The sequence below is a fragment of the Lates calcarifer genome, linkage group LG7_2, assembly GCF_001640805.2.
Source record: "Lates calcarifer isolate ASB-BC8 linkage group LG7_2, TLL_Latcal_v3, whole genome shotgun sequence".
In the NCBI taxonomy this organism is placed as follows: Eukaryota; Metazoa; Chordata; class Actinopteri; family Centropomidae; genus Lates; species Lates calcarifer.
The window spans coordinates 10,107,939-10,127,562 of NC_066854.1; the positions used below are offsets into that span (position 1 = coordinate 10,107,939).

At 38.8% G+C, this 19,624-nt stretch overlaps 1 protein-coding gene across 4 annotated transcripts in view; it reads right to left on the reverse strand.

Annotated features, from left to right (window-relative positions):
• Positions 1 to 19,624, reverse strand: part of zranb3 (zinc finger, RAN-binding domain containing 3) — a 97,583-nt gene that overhangs the window by 27,749 nt on the left and 50,210 nt on the right. For all 4 annotated transcript variants that reach the window (XR_007809039.1, XR_001963775.2, XM_051065978.1 and 1 more), the window contains exons 15-18: positions 19,159 to 19,313; positions 11,012 to 11,116; positions 7,410 to 7,552; positions 1,408 to 1,548 (exon numbers count right to left, since the gene is read on the reverse strand). Coding sequence is in view for 2 of the 4 variants with exons in the window: in XM_051065978.1 (XP_050921935.1) it covers positions 1,408 to 1,548; positions 7,410 to 7,552; positions 11,012 to 11,116; positions 19,159 to 19,313 (544 nt within the window). In the remaining 2 variants the exon portion in view is untranslated. The remainder of the gene's footprint in view (positions 1 to 1,407; positions 1,549 to 7,409; positions 7,553 to 11,011; positions 11,117 to 19,158; positions 19,314 to 19,624) is intronic.

The window sequence follows — 19,624 nt, forward strand, 5'->3', positions numbered from 1 at the left end:
CTGACGCCGCTAAGTCCACCTGTCAATCGATAGAGTGCTCGCTCTCTGTTGATCAGGAGGCAGAGTTTATTTTATACATTTTAATTTGTCACTTTCTGTGAACAGCGAGGCGACTACACTGCACAGGTTTATTGGGGAAAATCCAGCTAATTTCAGTTTAAACTATAAAATGAAAGCAATACATTCATCATATTTACCTTTCTATTGGTGAAAACTAATAAGCATAGGCTATTTTCCATAATATTAAACTATTCTTTTAATTAGTTGCCATGTGTGTGTGGCTGGCAAATAACACCTGTTACCACTGATAAATCTAAGAGGAAGACATAAAAGTAAAGTTTAGAGACAGATAGACAGAAAAGAAAATATCCAATAACTTGAGCAGCAGTGATGAAAACATGTGAAATATTGAACCCACAACTAAAATATTAAAGATTTTTGTTATCAGACCAATATTTTTAGTTTCTAATTTAATTAACAAATACTAAAAACTTTTTCCTGTGATGAAGAGAAACCTATAGTCTTACTGCATTTTCAGATTATTTGTTCATGACATTACTATGGTAGTAACTAGCACATAAGCTAACTGTTGCTACATGTTTTTTAAATAAGAAAAATTGTTATATAATCAGATTATCAATTCATGTCATTAGCATGTTAGCTAGACAGCAATGCTACCTTTTGAGTTCACAGGGAGTCACAGTTACAAGTTATAAAATCATCTTTTCATGTTGTCAGCAGCTTCTTCCGAACATGTTTTTCCAAGGTACTTTTTCCTTGTTCCCCCAGCTGTACACAGCTATATGATGTGCAAATGCAAAAATTCTGGATAGCACCTTTAAGACACTGCATGGACTGTCACAGACATTTTGAATGTAACACCAGTTGCTGTGTACATGTATGCATACATGTGTGAGAGTGTGTGTGTTTGTTGCAGGTTTCCATAGTGATATCCCCCTCCTGGGGTGAGCTGGCCGCTGCATCTCACCAACTAGATTGTATTATGGTCTATATTTACTGTACTAACACACTCAGTGGGCCTTTGTGCCTCTCCCACAAGGCACATACAGATCTCCATGGAGACAGCTGAGAGAAGGAAAATGAAAATACACCAAATCCCAAAAAGGAAACCACGTGATGAGACAAACTACCTTCATGTACAGACCACAAAACCTCAGCTCTAGAAACCGCAAACAAGACTGGGTATGATTTATGAAATGTTCAAATACAGTATGTACAGAATATAGCAAATGCATAGCTATCAGCTGGAGGTGAATTCAAAAGTATAGATTTTAAACTTATCACTTATATAAAACTTTGAGCCTAGGGGATATTATTTAAGACTTGAGGACAGCTTGACCTTTCCTGCCCTGAACATCCACCCACACATCTGCCCCTTTAACCTACCTCTCTGAAGCAGGCGGTGTTAGTGAAGAGGCAGACCTCCTCTTTGTGAAGAAGTTTTCCTTGGTGACCAGTCGGACGCTGCCTCCTTCCTGCTGGGCCTTGCTCAGGGAGGCCTGGGCTACTTCGTCTCTACTGAGGTACCTGTGAAAACGGGATAAACAGGGCTGTGAGGGAATGGAGGTTTTGTAGGTGTTATATAACCAGATAGCTTGATGAAGAGAGCATGGGGGAGTAGTTGCAAGAAGATGGATTCATAAACCCTCCCTTGATAGCATTAGTAAGAGGTAAGATAGGAAATTTAATGTTGCTCAAGTCTATTGGTAATCTTCTCGGGACTGCTGTAGTCCTGGGACTCACCCACATCCCTGTAACACACACCATCACCCAGAGAACTGCCGAAACTCTACAAACGGCCTCAGTACACAGCCAGATGCACTTTTCTATTTTTCTTGGCACCAATCTGTGCTTAAATGCACAAATTCTTCCTTTCAGTGCTTATTTTCTGTTCTGTTTGTGTGCTTATATTCTGTTTGTCCTCTTCCCCTGCTGAATCCCATTACTATTGCTGCTGCAGCAATCTAATTTCCCCACAGGCATCGTCAATCATCTAATCTAATCCATCTACCCCGCCGCTGTTTTTTATGGCCCTTGTAATACAGATGCTAGGTGTGCAAGTCGAAAATTGCGCGAAACACTACATGTCAATCTGGGCAGGATTAAAATGACCCCAGGATGTCAGAGTTGACATGAAATACAGGAGAGGAGCTTGGGGAAAAAATCACTGACTTGTTTGTTCTGGGTCTAAGAAAATGCTTGTGGTCTGTAGAGAAAAGAGACCAATAACCACACGTCCCCAGGTAACAGTAAGGCTTTCCAAAGAGGGATTACGTAAGAAAATAATGGTCCTGATAGAGCAATTATCCTCTCTTTCCTCCTCCACAGGGAGATCAGAGGTCACACTTATCGGTCCTACATCTGGTGCCTTGCTCAAAGAGACACTGGCAGTGTGGATGTTTGCTGACTCTTGGAAGTGAAGCAGCTACAGTTTCACCAACCAAGTAACAATGAAGGAATGATAAAGGCAGCACTGTATAAGTGATTTGTGCTGTTTGTGTAACATGTTGCGTACTTTTATTTTGAAGTTTCTGCCTCAGAGATGCAAAGAGTTTCAGTCTAATTGGATTGGATTCCTTCTTGGACAGTATATGAAGGCTGTGTTTTTACCCATTCCAAGGCTCTTTGAGTAATTCACCTAGTATTTCCAAGTTGTTTTTTCACACAGTCATGGCAGTAAACAGAACAGAAGTGAAAAAAGTTGCATTTTCTTTTCTAGAAGTAAGGAAACCTCATTCAAAATCCTGCTGACATTTGTAACTACACTCATATCTAAATGTTCAGCATTGGAAATGATCTTACTCAATATGTTGTGTTTTTTTCAAATAAACAATCTCATACTGCTGTTTGTTTAATATTATTATTAATAACAGAGATTAAGTAACATAGATGCTGGTAGTGAGGCGGTACCACAGCGATACCAGGGGAGCAGAGCATGAAAAAAAGATTCTAAAGATGTAAAGGTGTTTTTTTTTGTTTTTTTAAAAAGGATGAGGTAAGAAAAAATAGACGGAGAGACGGTAGGCAGCTGTTGCATGTTGTGGCTGTTTTACAGATGATCAACTCTGGTGATGAAACTGTTCATTAATTGTCGTGTGAATTGATAATTAACGCTATGTTTTCCAAACACTTGTTCTGACAGCTCTGTCAATTCCTGAATTTAGTTTGTTGAAACTTTATTGCTGGCAGACAAACAGTCGCTCTGCCACCTTTGAAATAAAATCAATATCTGGAACGGCTCCTAGAACTATAAGATGTAGAAAAATAAACTTAACACTATTTAACTAAGGCAGATAAAAATAGCCTGTGGCTGCATGTAGAATGAATTATTTTGTCTTTTGTCATGTTTCATCTTTCTGAAAGGTTGTTGATGGCACTTATAGCAAAATGCAAAATGAAACAAACACATATGGTATTTGCCATCTATATATTCTCCAAATGAATGTGTTATCAACGGCTTATTGTCATTTCATACAAAAAGAAATATGAATATAAATGGGTTAGATAATTCTACTTGAATGGCTACATGATGTGTTTCTATCCTTATCGGCCGTTTTCCTGATTCCTGACTAATGAAATACTAGAATCCATGGAACGCCCTGCTATTTTAACAGGAAGGTAGTGCCACTGTTAAACTCTGCTTTTAGTGTTTCTGCTTGGCCCTGCAGGCAATGCGGTGACATTTTTATGCATTTCCAACACCTCCATCTGGACAGAATACTTTCTTTAGGAGGGAGATGGAATGAAGGTAGAGGGGGGAAAAAAATAAAGGAAAGATAGATGACAGGAGGCAGAAAGTGGAGGAGGGAGACACATCAAACAGGAGAAGTTTCTGTGGAGGCTGAGGGGAGATGAGGAAGAAGGTAAGTCTCCATCAAACACAAGAGTTTCCTTTGCTTCAAACAGTCCCAGCACAGAGGCTGCATGAAACGAGATACCTTACACTAAACTGGAGTCCAACTGTGCTTCTGGGAGAGCGTGGATGTGTGTGTTTGCATGTATTTATGCAGCTAGTGCTTGGACAGTAATTCTGTACACTAAGGTGACTGCTGCTGCTTCTTAATGCATTACATTTTCTGTCATGATCCAAACCCCTTCCAGGGTCAACAGGGCACCTTTAAAGGAAAAGTGAGGTTTTGGGAGATACACTTTCGTACATTTGCTTTCTTTAAACATGATGATTGATGGCATTTCTATGACTGTATAGAGCTAATGCTAGCATCTAGCTAACTTCGTTTAGCATAATGACTACAAATTGGGGAAAATAGCTAGCCTGGCTCTGTATGTATGATAAAATCCACCTGCCAGCACAGCTAAAGCTCCATAATTGACATGTTGGGTCTTGTTTATTTAATCCATACAAAAATCAAAGTGTAAAGAAAACAAATAAGTATATTTTTAGTTATTTAAAATAACTTTAAAAAGTTTTGACGGCTTCAGTAAATTTCAACATGTTACATAGACGTAGTGTAGGTTGCAGCAGCTCTGAGAAAACGCAGCAGTTAACATGATTTGTACTGGATTATCTGGACATGGTTTCTGCTGGTAGGCATAGCTGCAGGAGTGCTGTTGCAGGCCTGTGGTGGCAGCAGGTTACTGACGGCGTACCTGCAGACCCACAGAGCCGCAGACAGCAGCCCGGCTCCGCCCAGGCCAGCCTGCGGTTCAGCACCAGGGCCAGACCCTGCTCAGCTGTGTGAAATCAAACTAACAAGCTGCTGCTCCAGTCTGGCCCAGTTGGAGCCTCTTTGATTGATTGCTGCTCTCCTACACTGGCTTCAGTAAGACAGCGTTGGTACAGCAAAAGTCCATTCAATATCAAATGTAAGAAATTCACGGCTCTTATTTACTGTAAATTACATGCACTGTAATGAAACCATTACCAATTAGAACCAATTTATTGAGGGGGAACTGAAGAATGCAAATACATTAAATGACAATTGGTGAAAAAATGTTGACTATTAATGGTATCAAAAATGAGCTCAGATATGATAATAAATCTTAAGGTTTATCACTTTAAAGGAACACTCCACCAGTTTTATACATAAAGTTCACTTTACTCATTACAAGGAGCAGCCTATGCTGCTGTAGGAGCTTTGCCAACTATGTGAAAATAACCCCGTCTTCTCCCAGTTTTGGCTCAAGGCTTAAAATTTACAACAGAAAGCCTGTGTTACAAACTGGGCGTGTGGAGTTTGAAAGATGTGGGCATTTATCAGGGAGGAAGATGCTATCAAGTTGCATAATGGGAAGTGTAGGATCCAGTGTTTTTTTGTGGTGTGATTCATTCTAGGGACTAAAAGTCAGGATATCTTTGCCTCTGTTGCTTTGATTTTGACTTTTCCTTTTATAACCTGTTTCTCATAGGTCCCCCTATTTTATGTAAGAGCAACACTAACTCGCTGGGGCCTTAAGGTAAGCTACCATCATGACAAGATGTCAAAAAGCACTCTACATATTCTGAACGTAATGTTGTGATTACTTACCCACTTCCATCTTTTTGATTCTGTATCATATGATTACATCCACACAAAGTAATACAGAGTTGAACCCTTCATAGTGAATATTTGTTTCAGGCATTTCTATTCTTTTCAATTGTCTTTGTCACTTCTGGGGCTGCCGGGGTGATCTACACACTGAAAATATGTGATAATTAACCTCTTACCACTGCTACTTTTAAGTGTTGCTTAGCAATATGTAGAAAATCAGAAGACATATGTACATGAAAAAAATCATGTGCATTTCTTCATTACAATGGCATATTATAGAAGCAATAAACCATTTATTGCCAGGGATGGCTGTAATTTTAGCAATGAAGCGTGCTTAGGCAGGATGCAAACTGGATTAAAATCCTCTTAACTCTCCTAAAATCACTGTAAATCACCATGAGTGGCTTATGACGAAAATATCCACAGTATTGGAAACCCAGGCAAAGTGCATTAAGTTTGAAGTAGTTGAAAACTGAGCGTCTCGGTGCTGCGAAGGTGAGCCGTGATCGCCCCGCTGAGCCGAAGCTGGAGCTTGATTGGTTCTGATTAGTGAATAAATCAAACAGGTATCAAATCAAGCCGGGCCAATTGCCTCCTACTCACACCTTGATTAGGTTCATGCACCCAAACACGTTCCCCGGTTGAGAAACACTCTCTCTCACTTACACACACACACACACACACACACACACACACACACACACACACGAGTCTGCCCTGTAATTGGCAAACTCTCCCTGCCTCTATCCACGCCAGCTGTAATTAGTGTGCCAGCAACAATGCTTGTTTGTCAAAAAACACACATGTGCACATACACAGTGCTCATCCCATCCTCTCTTATGCCTCAGCTGACACCCTTTGATACACCCACACACACATAAACACACACAAATACTATTCAGCTTTCCATGACGCCTGGGGCAGTTAGCATTTACAAATCCGCTCATTTCTCTGTGAAATCTCACACATCGCTCCTTGAATTCTGACATAATGCTGGGAACTAATTCATCTCACTATTTCCACCATTTCCAAATTTACACAAGCTGGCACAACAGGGTGCTAAGTCAAATTATTTCTTACTCGTCAGCTTACATGGGGAAGATATTTGTCCTCCTATTACAGATTTATTTACAATGATAACAGGAAAAGATTTAGTAACTTTTGAAAAAAAAAAAAAACAAGAAATCTGCAAAAGGGGGGTAAATGAGTGTTTAATGGCTACTTTTGTGATGCTGTGCTAAAAGACTGGAGCTAAATCCTCAGCAGCTAAAGATTTATTTAGACAAAAAACCAGAAAGAAAAATCATTGCTCCTGTACTCTAGTGTAGAGCTAGTTAGTCCGATTAGGCTTTTAAGATGTGTTCGGCAAATGTAACTCTAATTTGGTAATGCTGGCTTGGGTTGCTGGAGTGTAAACTTCCCCAAATCCAATAAGGATCAGGACTGAGCAGCTCATGTTAGCCTAAACTGTACTAGAATCCAGGACCAGCTCTTATACAGTAAATACAGTAGACATGCCAGTCGTGAATATGGCTTTTTTGAGACGTAACCTCTAACCCCACTAACTAATGTAGTTAATGATGTGCTCTTTGGACTTGGAAGTAGCTCTCAGTTACTGCTTTAACAGAAGTCTAGTTACTTGTGTACTTTCAGTTTTGGAAAGGCTAAAAGCCTCCAAACTCTGTAAATACCAAGTATGCCTCTTGGTACAGCCCCATGAACACCACCCTAACATATGGAGAAATAAATAGCTTGACAGAGCTAACATGCCTATCCTCTGTTGCTAGGGTTGGAAAATCAGCAAATAGTAAATCAGCAGAATGTTTAATCACATCTAAGTTTTTGAAAGTCAAAGTAGCGAATTTTCCTTCAAGAGCATATTTCCAGCTAGAATCTGACCTCTTGGTGCTCGAGTGAGGGCGCTGGGCGGTGGCCAGCTGCTGCAAGCCGAGAGCAGGGCTGTGGAAGAGGAGGCTGCTGCGTCGAAGCAGCTTCTTCTTCATGGCTGCCAGGCTGCTCCATTCCTGAACAAACCTCAGCACCTGCAGGGGGACACGACATCTCACTTCATATTCAATTTCAAGCAGAAACCGAAACCGCTGGAGCCTTCGTCTTCAACACAAATTGATAGTTTGGACATTGGCGACTCTTTAAAAGCAAAACATTTTTTTACTTTTTCAATTTTGAAAGTACACTTGAGCTGAAAACAAACAATCTAAACTTGCAGAGCACACATACACACTGATACACACAAGGAAACTGTTTTCCAGATAGCTGAACAAAACCCATCAAACCAAGAGAGAGCTGTATATGCTTTCAGCCAAGTCAAGGATTCAAAGAAAATCTATTGGCAAAATAACAAATAGCACACCAAGCACCAAGGCCTAATGGGCAATTTACCTACGTATATTACACTTGAGGAGTGTTTCTTTTTTTTTTTTACCATGGATGATACCTACTCTCAAAAAAAGATTATTTCTGTGAAGGTAAAACTCAGTATGCACTATATAGACACTTTTCAAAGCCATTATACCAGCCTGATTTGCTTTGTTTATGTTGCAGCAGTTGAATCATTTTTTTTTAACAGCAGTGGATATCTGAAATCAGTTAAACATAAGAAAAATGTTATTTTTATCCCATTCTAACTCTAGAATGAGATTAAAAAAATTATATTTTTGTTCTGGGTGATATGGTTGAAATCATTATAACAATGTAATTAGGGGTATTTCAAGATACTAATATATGATACATATGTCGTATGTAAAGAGAATCAAACTGACATATAAACTAATAACTTATACTCCAATGTTTGTTCCTCTATAAATTTGGTTCAATATCACTTAGACAAAACTTATAAGCAACTGAATACATAATTGTGAAATCATTGCCCAAGTATCAGGCCTGTGGTTTGGTTCATTCTTTTCTTGTCAACATATTACATTTCATTCCCTCCCTCCCATGTCTCCTGTTATTTGTCAACTGTCCACTATCTGTGGAAGTAAAAGACGGCTGTAATAAGCAACTGAATATTTAATTGTGAAATTTAACCTTAGATAAATACTTAATGTTGAAATTAAATACCACAGAGTTTACAACACTGAAATGTTCTACTTAATTTTAAAATATCTATCCAACTTTGTGTGTATTGAATTCTTGAAGAGGAAGATCATTTCAAGTTTTTTCAATTTCAAAAACCTCTTTTTTTAGGGTGAGGATTCAAATCAGTCATATGACTGACATGATTATACAAGTATAAGTGTTCTGATTGATTCATTCAATTGATTATCAGCTAGTCATTATCATTATCAGAATAATTATCAGTGCCCCAGAAGTTCACTGACTTTGACCAACTTAAATATATTATAAATATTTTTGAATACGGAACACTTTCTAACGGAATTTGTGCATCCTAAAAGAAGGGTATTAAACCACATAAATTTAGACAAAGGCACAACAAGACAAGACTGAGCTATGGGATCATGTCCATAAAATATCACCAAAAGTTAAAAGATAATGATACTGAATTATTCCCCAGATGCAGTTTAAGATTAGGGTAATAAATTAGAGGCCAGTATTCCTATAGAAGCACTCCAAGAGGAGATCAGGAGTCAAAGCACTGCAGTCAGGATGGATGTAATGTCATGACTGATCAGGGAAACCTGGCTCTGCTCTACATGTATTGGATTGTCTAGAGATTCCTGACAGTTCAGATTAAGAAGCTTCAGTGATATCCTGAGATGGTAACAGTTTCATGAGGTCACCAAAGGTTATGCGAAAGTCAAGAAGTCGAATCAGATATCAAAAGTCGTGACTGAGGAGGAGAGTGGGATGGTGTTTCCAGCTTCCAGCTTCTCAAAGGTCACAGGGGTTAATGGGTGAGTATTGGACACTGTGTAGGTAGAAACTGGGAGGCTTTTGATTTATCACTGTGAAGCTGGACAAAGTCATATGTTAATCATGCCTTTATCTCTTTAAGGATAAGGGTAGTGATATTCTGCTATTGCAATCAGATCCCATGAAAGGACAAAAAGCAGCGATGAACTGATCCCACTGACAGGTACTGTGTGGGTATCAGAGCCTGATACAGTATATCTTATTTCTCTGTGCTCTAGAAGCTATTAAAACACATTATTTAACCACATCGCTGCACTTGGTGACAAATTCCTTCACCAGCTCTAAAAACATCAAAATCTCACAGCAAAATCATCTTATTCCATATAACTGCAGATATCAGTGGATTCATTTGCAGGGGAGGATATAAATTTGTGTACATTTTTCAGGTTGAGTTCAACTTTGTCACATGAAATCAGGCTGTTGATCAATAGCAATCAAACTAGTCTTAGTCCTGTTTGTGAAACCATTGCCAGGAAATAACAGAGCCTTTTTTTTTTTAAATTTAACTATATATTTACTATATAAGACCCATGTTTAAAGATTTATAAATTATTCTAATATTATTCGATTTTATAATGAAGACTTTATTTCACAGATGCTTGCCTAGGCAGCTTTGGTCTTCTTCTTATCTTTGGTTGTACTGAGCATGAGTTGAGTTTACACACCACTGCTGTCCCATCCGAGACGTGTTGCTGCCCACATTAAACTGCTTGCTTAGTATTGATTTTGACGGACAATTGGAGCGTAACCGGGCGTAAATGATGGGTCAGAGGATGGATGCAACTCACGCCTTCGTTTTACAAACCAACATAAACAACGTGACAGGTGGGGCGTCTGTTGGCGGCTCTATTACTGCCACAGCAGATTGCAGGATTTTATATTAGCTGGTTGGCGTGTGGGGTCGTTTCAGGTGATGAGCCATCTCCTTTAACAACCCTCATAAAACGGCACTTTCTCTTTCGCTGGTCTCCTTGGCTGCCCAAACCCCCAAACAGCCCCCTCTCTTTTCTCCTCTCTCCATCATCCCCCACCAACCCCTCCTCCCTCTCTCCCCCCTCCAGGCTTTGCAGTGATGGAAGTGGGCGTCCACAAGCCACCTATCTGTCAGGCTCCTGATGCCGTGCCGCTGATCTTCCTCGTGATCAGTGGTGTCATTAGATTCACATGGCAATGACACACACATATCAGTTAGGTTTAACAACCCCCTTAGCCTCATCTTCAGTGGGTTGGTGGAACTGGGGAGATAGCCCTACTGCCTGTGATATCAAACTAAATTATCTTAGTCTAAGATTAAGGTAATCTTTAAAGCAGCCTATGGGCACACTAGCTGAAAACTTTTCAACTACCCACATGAGTATATGCAGAATTTTCTGCCATCTTGGAAATTCTGTGAAGTCATAGAGTTGCATTTTTCTTGCAAGAAAATTCAGTCATAAAAGTAAAATCCAGTGGAGTTCTCCTTTAAGCCGTTTTTACAGTAATGACACATTAACTGGGTACACCTCCCTCGCGTAAACACTCCAATCCGCATGAACACCCACACACATTCATGAATATCAAAACACACGCAAGAGACACACACACACAGCCTGGCGGGAAGGGCAGACCTGTATTCGATTTTCCCGGTGCCGGCTGAAGGCCTCGGGCAGGTCGTCCCAGTTGGTTAGTTTGATGTCCAGAGGGACGAAGCTCAAGTTCAACGCCGTACCGTCCTAACAGATGAGGAGACACAGACGAAGAAGACAGCCTTAAGCATAAAGATTTGTTACCACTGGTACTACTACTGCTGCTACTAAAACCACCATCACTCTTACACCCCTTATCATCAAATAATAGCATATACATACATGTACTGTTTGAAGTCTGTGCTTTATTTTTGATCATCTGTGGAACATTTAGTCATGTTGGCAAATTTTCTGTCTCTTGTCTCTCTTCCACACAAAAAACATTGCAAGCAGATATGCTAGCTACATAGCGATAGCAAATACATATAACACCTTTAAACATCTGTTTAAACTGAAAATGAAGGACAATATAATAAACACAGTTGTAATAATAAACAATGAATGATTATGAATTAACAACACTAACTATGATTGTTAACTATATTTATATTTAAATAAATATGGTTATACATGTAGAAATTCTAAAATAATATCATTGATATGTTTATATAATATAGCTGTTTGCAGAAAATATTGTACTTTTCTTACAAAATGTTTTTTGCTACCCCTGTTACATTTCTATTTTGTACATGAATTACGAACTAAATGGCATCGGGTAATTAAAGTTTTTAAACTTATTTGAGCAGGAGTGATTAGTTGAGTGAAAGAAAATGAATCTGCCAAGTTTTTGACCAAGTTATTATGGTCAAGGGAAATATCCACTAGTTTTGGCTGAAGCACTTTCACTCTCACGCTATGCCTGAGAGAAACACCCATAAAACGCACTCAGTGGTTCCTTGTAGCAGTAAATGTTCCAGTACATAGTGGCACCATCACACTACACACAGTCCCTTCATGGTTCTTTGGAGGTTCCTGCCTGGCTCTTCATGTTTTCCTGGCCAAACAGTTGGTGAAACGTGGGATTTCGCTGCTGACTCACTGGTGTAATCAAAGCAAACAGAAAATACAGCCACGCACGTTTACTCGCTCAGTGTCCTTCTGAGTGAATGACGACACAGCAGAGTTATTGTTTCACTTTCCTGACAAGGATAAATGTCAGAGTAATATTGTAGTTATATAACTTAGATACAAACCAAGGAGGAAGGAATGACTGTAAACAAACCTTCCTGATGCTATCAAATAAATGTTACCTTTATGTGTCAGAGAAGGTGGGTGTTAGCGGGTGAACTTTGGATTTTCTCATTAGCAACAACAGAATGCTAACATTACTTTATTACATAACAGAAGCTAATGCTATGTGACTGTGAACTGGTCAAATAGGGCCACAAGAACAGACACCATGAGAAATTACAAGGGACGTTCAATGCTTTATGTCCAAATACCTGCAAAACTAATGATTCAATCCAGCCTCAGCTGTACTTAGTTCATGATGACATGCTAAACTAAGGTGGTAAACATGATAAATATTGTACCAGCCACATCAGTGTGTTAGCATTTAGCTCAAAGTACTGCTGTACCTGAGAACATCCTAGAGAGAAACTAGCATGACTGTATACTCATTGTCTTGTTTTTAAATACACACCTGGTGCATGTGGGTATGAGATTTCAACTTTAAAATGTAGTGGATTACCACACACTGTCACCATTGTTTACATTGTGAAATGGGAACCTTGATTGCTACAAAGCTTTACAGACAAACTAAAATAGTTTGTAGCGCATAAGAGCTATGGAATTATGGGAATGTATTTGGTCTTGTATGAAACATTTAAAACAATAGCAACTGCAGTAACTCCATAATTAGAAACCATATAACCAGTTTCTTGTATTTACATGCAATTACTTTCACTGTAGCTCAGTCTGTACTAACACTACAGGTATTTTCAGCCAAGCAATCACACCTTTAATGACTAACTTGCAGAACTTGAATCTAATTACATTCAAGTTCTGTAATCTGGCCACACTTTATTCTTTATTGGTTGCCATGGTAATTCTTGTGGTAACCAAGGAGCTTGTTAGTGATCTCTCTTGTTTTCTTCCCTTTATTCTAATATATGTGCACTACTTTGAAGATAATTCCTCTCTTTTGACAGTACACATGTATTATAATAAAAATAATTAGGATTATGAAGAGAATAAAAAACACCCTATACCCAAAAGAATGTACCTCACTTAGAGGTAATCATACTGCTGCAGCTTGGAGGTAACTGCATAGTCATTGTAAAAAATAACCACAATAAAGAACATTTTCTCAGTTATTACTGCTTCATTAGTGCTAACTACTGCCAATTTGAAACCTGGGAAGCCTCTTACCCTCAGTGTTAACTTCACTCAAACCACAGTGATTGTGCCAAACATCAGGAACATTTCACAAGAAAGAAGCTGACCAGTGAATTTTGGAAAAAGCTACAATCTGGATTTCAGCTGTCAGAGCCACTTCAGGCATGGAAATGGTGGACGGAGAGGACAGGCAGGAGACAGGAGAAAGGATAAAGTCTAAAGGTTAATACCTGCTAGCAGCCGACACATGGATTTGGAGATACAAATCAACATTAGGAAATTTTTCCTGTGCTGTACCCCCAGTGCACAGAGGCCCACGTGTTTATTTGGATTATGGTAAAATAAATATCATGGAGAGTCAGGGGAACGGTGGAGCGGGTTGTGCTGTAACAGCATGGAGCAGGATTAGAGCTCTGCTAGATGTGATTGAAAAGAGGCACACTACCCTCCCCACTAACAAGCTCATGAGTAACAAATATATAAATGTATAATAAGGTTTCATTCCAAAATCAGATAATAATAATTTCAAAACTATGACATAACTCATGGTCTAACACAAATGTTCATATTTCCAAACTCAAATGTGAGAATTTGATGCTTTTCCTTATCATTCACAGTAAACAAGATATTTTATAACATCACCTTGGACTGTGGAAAATTGTGATGTGTTTTTTTCGTTTTTAACATTTAAAGGACAAAACAATTACCACAAAAAGAATCACTTGCAGACCTAGTTATCATGTCTGAATAAAATTTGGCATATATACAGTAGTGAAAAATCGTAAAAATAAAAATAAAAAACTGAACAATGTGACCCATTTTCCATCCAAAGCCATTAGTCTGCACCTTTGTCAGCTGTCAAGTCCACCCTGAAACTCTCAACACACATCAAACTGATCACACCACAGGTGCTTCTTCCTCACCTGCACAAAACTACCCAATACTTTATTAAAATCCAGGATTTGATCAGCACACTAGACGCTAACAGCTAATTCTGCTTTGAGCTAACAGAAAGGTTTCCTTCTTGAGATATTTAACCTTTTTCCAACCATTACTTTTATAGTATGTTAAGTGTAATGCACACAAACAACTTATGTAGATTTGTAGCGATATATCATGGACACCGTGCATATATACCATAAAATATAGGGGTCACAGCAAAGGATTTCAAATTAAGTTTAGCACAACATAATGTGTTTCTGAATCATCTAGGCGTGGTAAGCCCCACCCATCTGCTACTCCCCATCTTGGCATGAAACAGACCACCAACCCGCCTGAGAGCAGGAACACTGAATCCTTGAATAAAACAACTATTTGATGTGTAGAAAATGGACATAAAATTCCTAATACTCTCAATATTTCTCATTCAATCCCTGGTGACAAATCTTCCTCTGATTGTGCACTGAGCGGCCCCCTGTGTGAATTCAACGCCTGGTCCAGGATTATCCCGATGTGACAGCTTTTCCAGCCAGAATTCCTCCAGTTTATCATTTAAACGACAGCGGGGGACATTTATCTCCACGGCTTATCGTCTCAGCCACGCGTACATGACACTTGTCTATTGTCGTCAGGGTAATATTCCATTGGTGATTCAGTTCAGCGCTTTGGTGTTCTCTATGTAAAACCCTCTTGTCTCTTATCTACGTTAGTGGAGAAGGAACCTGATCCCTCATGAATGAAACAAAAGGGCGTTAAGTATCACAATCCGATCAATACAGAGGTCTGTTGGCAAGTGGCACTCAAGAGGAGTGCCAAGAATGCACAGGAGGGTAATCAGAGTCAGACTGGGGTTAAACTATAGTTTGTCTTAGTCTGTTGGGGTGCAGGAAGCTCCAGAGAGTTCAATGACAAAAGCAGCTGAAAGAGCATTTTGCTTGATTATCTGAATGAAATACCTGAAGTCTTCCCACAAAAGCCCCCTGTGGGTGAGTGCAAATTACTAAAAACACGATTGGTACTTTTAGCTAAACTGTCTCTACTTCCTTTTCTTCCTTGTTGTCTTTGCTGCTGTCTCTCGGTCAGTTCTTTCAAGATGAATCAACAAAGGCTCGTTAGAGGATATCTGTTAATTAATGAGTGAATAAATTCATTCATTCATGAATGAGGCAGTGTCCTGCCTCTGCAGCCATTGTTGTTGTTATTGTTTATTACCAATATGTGAGCAAAGCAGCAATAAACCAAATTGTTTACTGTCTATACCAACCACTTATTTTACACTGACACATATCTGTCAAGAAACCTGTAATATTAAAGGGGTTTGGGGCCCTATCAGACACACATAAAAAATTAATGGTCAACATCTATGCAGCAGAGCATTTTTAGTCACTGTTATTGACCTGATGTGTCCGGCACATTTTTTTCATTTGTCCTATTTCTGTTTTTGTTTTACTTCCAGTAAAACTAGCTGATCCAACTCCGGTATGGGAGAACTGACAGAGTAAACACTAGCAAATTTTCTATATAATGGCAAACCTTAAAAGGATAATGTAACAGTAAATGGTTAAATGTAGTGCAAAAGTAGCACAAATAGCTATCAAGCCATTAAACTGACAGATAAACAGCGACACAAAATGAAAATGATGCTTCTTTGTTGCTAACAAACAGAACAAACATTTCATCCTACATTTCCCACAATGCAACACCTGTTTCATTAGACCCTCTCAAGAGCAACACCAGTTTGTAATGTAAGCGTTTCTTTGAAAGTCTGTAGTCTCAAATACCACGCCAACATAACCCTGATGACATCAGTATGACATCATTGGGGTTATTTTCTCAGACTTCGCAAAGCTTCACCACAACAACAAAATATCTAAATTCATATTAATAAAAGGAAGACATTTCTGCATCAAATGTATTAAATAAAATCCTTGTATGTAATGTATTAAGAGGGTACTGATAAATACAGCAGGGTTGTAGATGAAAGAGAGAGTTGGGAGAAGGTTTGAAGATAGGCAGCTCCTTGTGAAATCGTTTTGGTAATCCTTTGATAATTCCTAAACCTTTAATTTGTATTGAATGGAAGAATATGAATGGATTTAAAGAGCTTTTCTTTCCCCTTTTACCACACAGCCTCAATCAATCTTAGAGGGAAAAAAACATTTTAAATGACTCAGATGGATTCAGGCAGGCAGAGAGGAGGGACAGTATCAAGTATCAAGGTTATTCAGTAACAGTTTTTTTATACCTATAGTGACACATTAAACTGAAGCATGTTTTTCAAGTTTAAACTCAATAAAGTTGGTTTCATTTGCAACTCTTTTAATTACCATTATGTGAAGAAAACATTTCATTCTTAAACTTTGACTTTCTTAATGCTGTCTGTAACCGTTTTCTCACATCTGTCTATTTGCTAATTGGCAATGAGTGAAAGAACTGCACGTCTCCTGCTTTTATAACTGTATTGTTGGTCACAGCTCTATCTTGATGAAGAGATCTTGATCTCAATGAGACTTCCTGCTCAAAAAAAAAAAGGAATTAATTATGTTTTGTTCACTGTTCAGCTGAATATGACAGGAACACGCTGGTAAGGAACAAAACATCTACTGAGTATCAAAACTCCACTTGCCCTTTCTGTTTTACTTATTCTTATTGCCTTGGGAGCTGAAATGAAAATTATTACATCAGACACTTCTTACTTTCATTTAGAAAGTAAAAAAGGCTCCTGTTTCCTGACACTTAAAGCTGAAAAAGATAGGTTTGCACTTTTTTTTCTAAATGACTGCAGAAATAAGTGTTTGAAATGCAATATCCAGAGCCCAAACATGTGACATAATATTATCTTGAATTTTCCCCAGACTACAATATTTTACACTACAGACACAAGAGAAGCATAAATATCCTGCTTCCACTGAATGGAAATATTAATTAGTTGGTAGGTAAATCTGTGAAGTCATGTTTGATGTCTGTGAACCAACATGGTTGACCTGGGAGACGGATGTGTTTGTGCATAAAGTATCACTTGGTGCAGCTTTAAAGGTGCTATATACAGAGTTTTTGCTATCACTACACGGCAGCTGTTCACTTATCAGCCTAGAAGCACAAACATCAAACTTTATTCCTTTACTTGCAAAGAGCCGTAAACTCTTGTTTTGCTTCCATTTCCATCTCTTTTATTATGCTGAAATTAGCATGCTAATCAACTAGCCCCAGTCCGTCCCATCTTGTTTTCTTCCTTTAAACTAACTAACTGACCCTATGTACCTTGGCTTTTTTTGGGGGGTGGGGGTGGGGGGGCATTGTAGCGATGCAATATTTGCACCAAAATAAAAAACCCCTAAATATTTAATTGAAATCTGTCCCTTTTCGATGACTGAAAGAATTTCTCCAACCCACAGATGAAACCTGAACATGAGACGAGTAGCAGAGGACATAAAATGCTGATTAAATATGTGTTTGCCACATTAAATAACAGCTGTAGCCCTCTTACTTGGTGAGCCTGATTTATCACAAGCTACTTGCACTAATTCAGATGTGATGTGGTGTACTGACTTCAAATACTGATATGGAAAATTCAAATTTAACTAGGAAATTTCAACAACTGGAACTGATGTGATGAGCTAGATTGTTACACTGGAAAGGCCTGAGCGCTCGGTTGGTTCTGCTGAACTGCAGATATCACTCAGTCCCCTCATGATGTTAGTGACATTACAGAGTGATGCTTGTTTTTGTTCACAGATGATCTTTGGCTGAGTACAGACACAATACAACAGCCAAACATCTCATTTTGGCCTTTTGGCACCTAACATACACCACTAATGTTAAGTGGCTACAGCCGTTGGTCATTTAAACTAGCAAAAGATTAAATCTGAGGTCTGTTTACCTGAATGTGTCAGTGTCAGAATGTGATAACGTGCCAGTGTGTACACTGCCAAACGCACCTTTCTTCCCTTGCTTCTGCAACATGTTTGGCTGCTGGCTGAGTGATACAAAGTACATCCAATAAATTTTAATATTTGTGCTCGGGAAAGATATCAGCACATCATTCTAAGTCGAAAGGCTACAGTCCAAGTGAAGTCTCTGGCGACCCCAGGCAAAGTTGAGTTGTAAGTCTTTTTGGATTTTCTCAAGTCAATTCATAAATCTGGACCCCTGAGTTTTACTTGAGCTCTGATCTCACCACAGCCACCTTGCTGCTTTTTTGGTATTAAAGGATTACTCCAGTATTTTTTAACCTAGGCCTTATTTTCCCATGTTTTTGGGTGTAAATATTTGATAGGGAAAAAACTCATTACAATTGGTGCAGTAGTGAGCAAAAACAGTGTACCTGGCCACCATGAACAGTTGCTGCAATGTAATTGTCCAATAATTGTAATTATCCAATTAGCACTTGTTTACATCAAAGTCCGTCCACTAAAGTGGTTGTTTTTGCCACTGACCAGCTCAGATTGTTATTACAGTGTATAGGATTCCCACAGAGATAGATCTTTTTATAAGAGTAAGACCTGCTTTGTTTTACCAGAAACATTGCTACATATTGCTACCAGACTCCATTGACAAAAATAGTAATTTTACCAAGAAGAACACAGGAGTTGCTGAAATGCTGCTCCCTCAATTGGTTATTTTGTTTGTGTTATTATTTGGCTTCCAGTGAAGACGTAGCTTGATCCTTAACATAAGTGCCACACAATAACACAAATCCTCTATTATCCTTTAAGACACAAAACCAACACCTACAGATTACACACTTGGAGGAAAAGGAACTACAACATTTCCTGTGACTGCACCATCTATTCACAACTTTAGAAAAAAACAGAGGCATGAAAAAATCATTAGTAAAACATCTCTGGTCCCCTTATGAGACGAGTCTAACCATGATCCAATATGTACAATCAAACATTCACAGGCTGTGGTACCTTGGAGTAAAGATATATTCGGTCTGTGTACTGGCTGGCGCAGAACTGCAGGCCTGGGTAGACGGGATGGGGAGTGCTGGCGTCATCTCCATCATTGTCCTCATCATCGTCATTAGCATCAGCAGCAGAAGACAAACACACCGCAGCTCTCCGGTCTGCAGGGAGAGAGGAAGAGGGCTGACTAATATCTCACTGAGCATATATTATTGGTTCATTATTGGCTTTCACGGCTTTATTGGTGCCTCTGTTTGCTCCTCTGGTGATGCAATGACTAGCAAAGACATTAAACTCCAGCAGCTCTTAAGATTTATTATACAGAGCTCAATATTCAGAAGATATGACATTTGTAGCAGATCATTATAATTATCTGCTATATCATATAGTGCATGTTTGAAAAAATTACCTTATATTTGTGCTCATTGTTTTCAAATAGTCGACTATATAATCTAAAATGAAAATGTTGAAG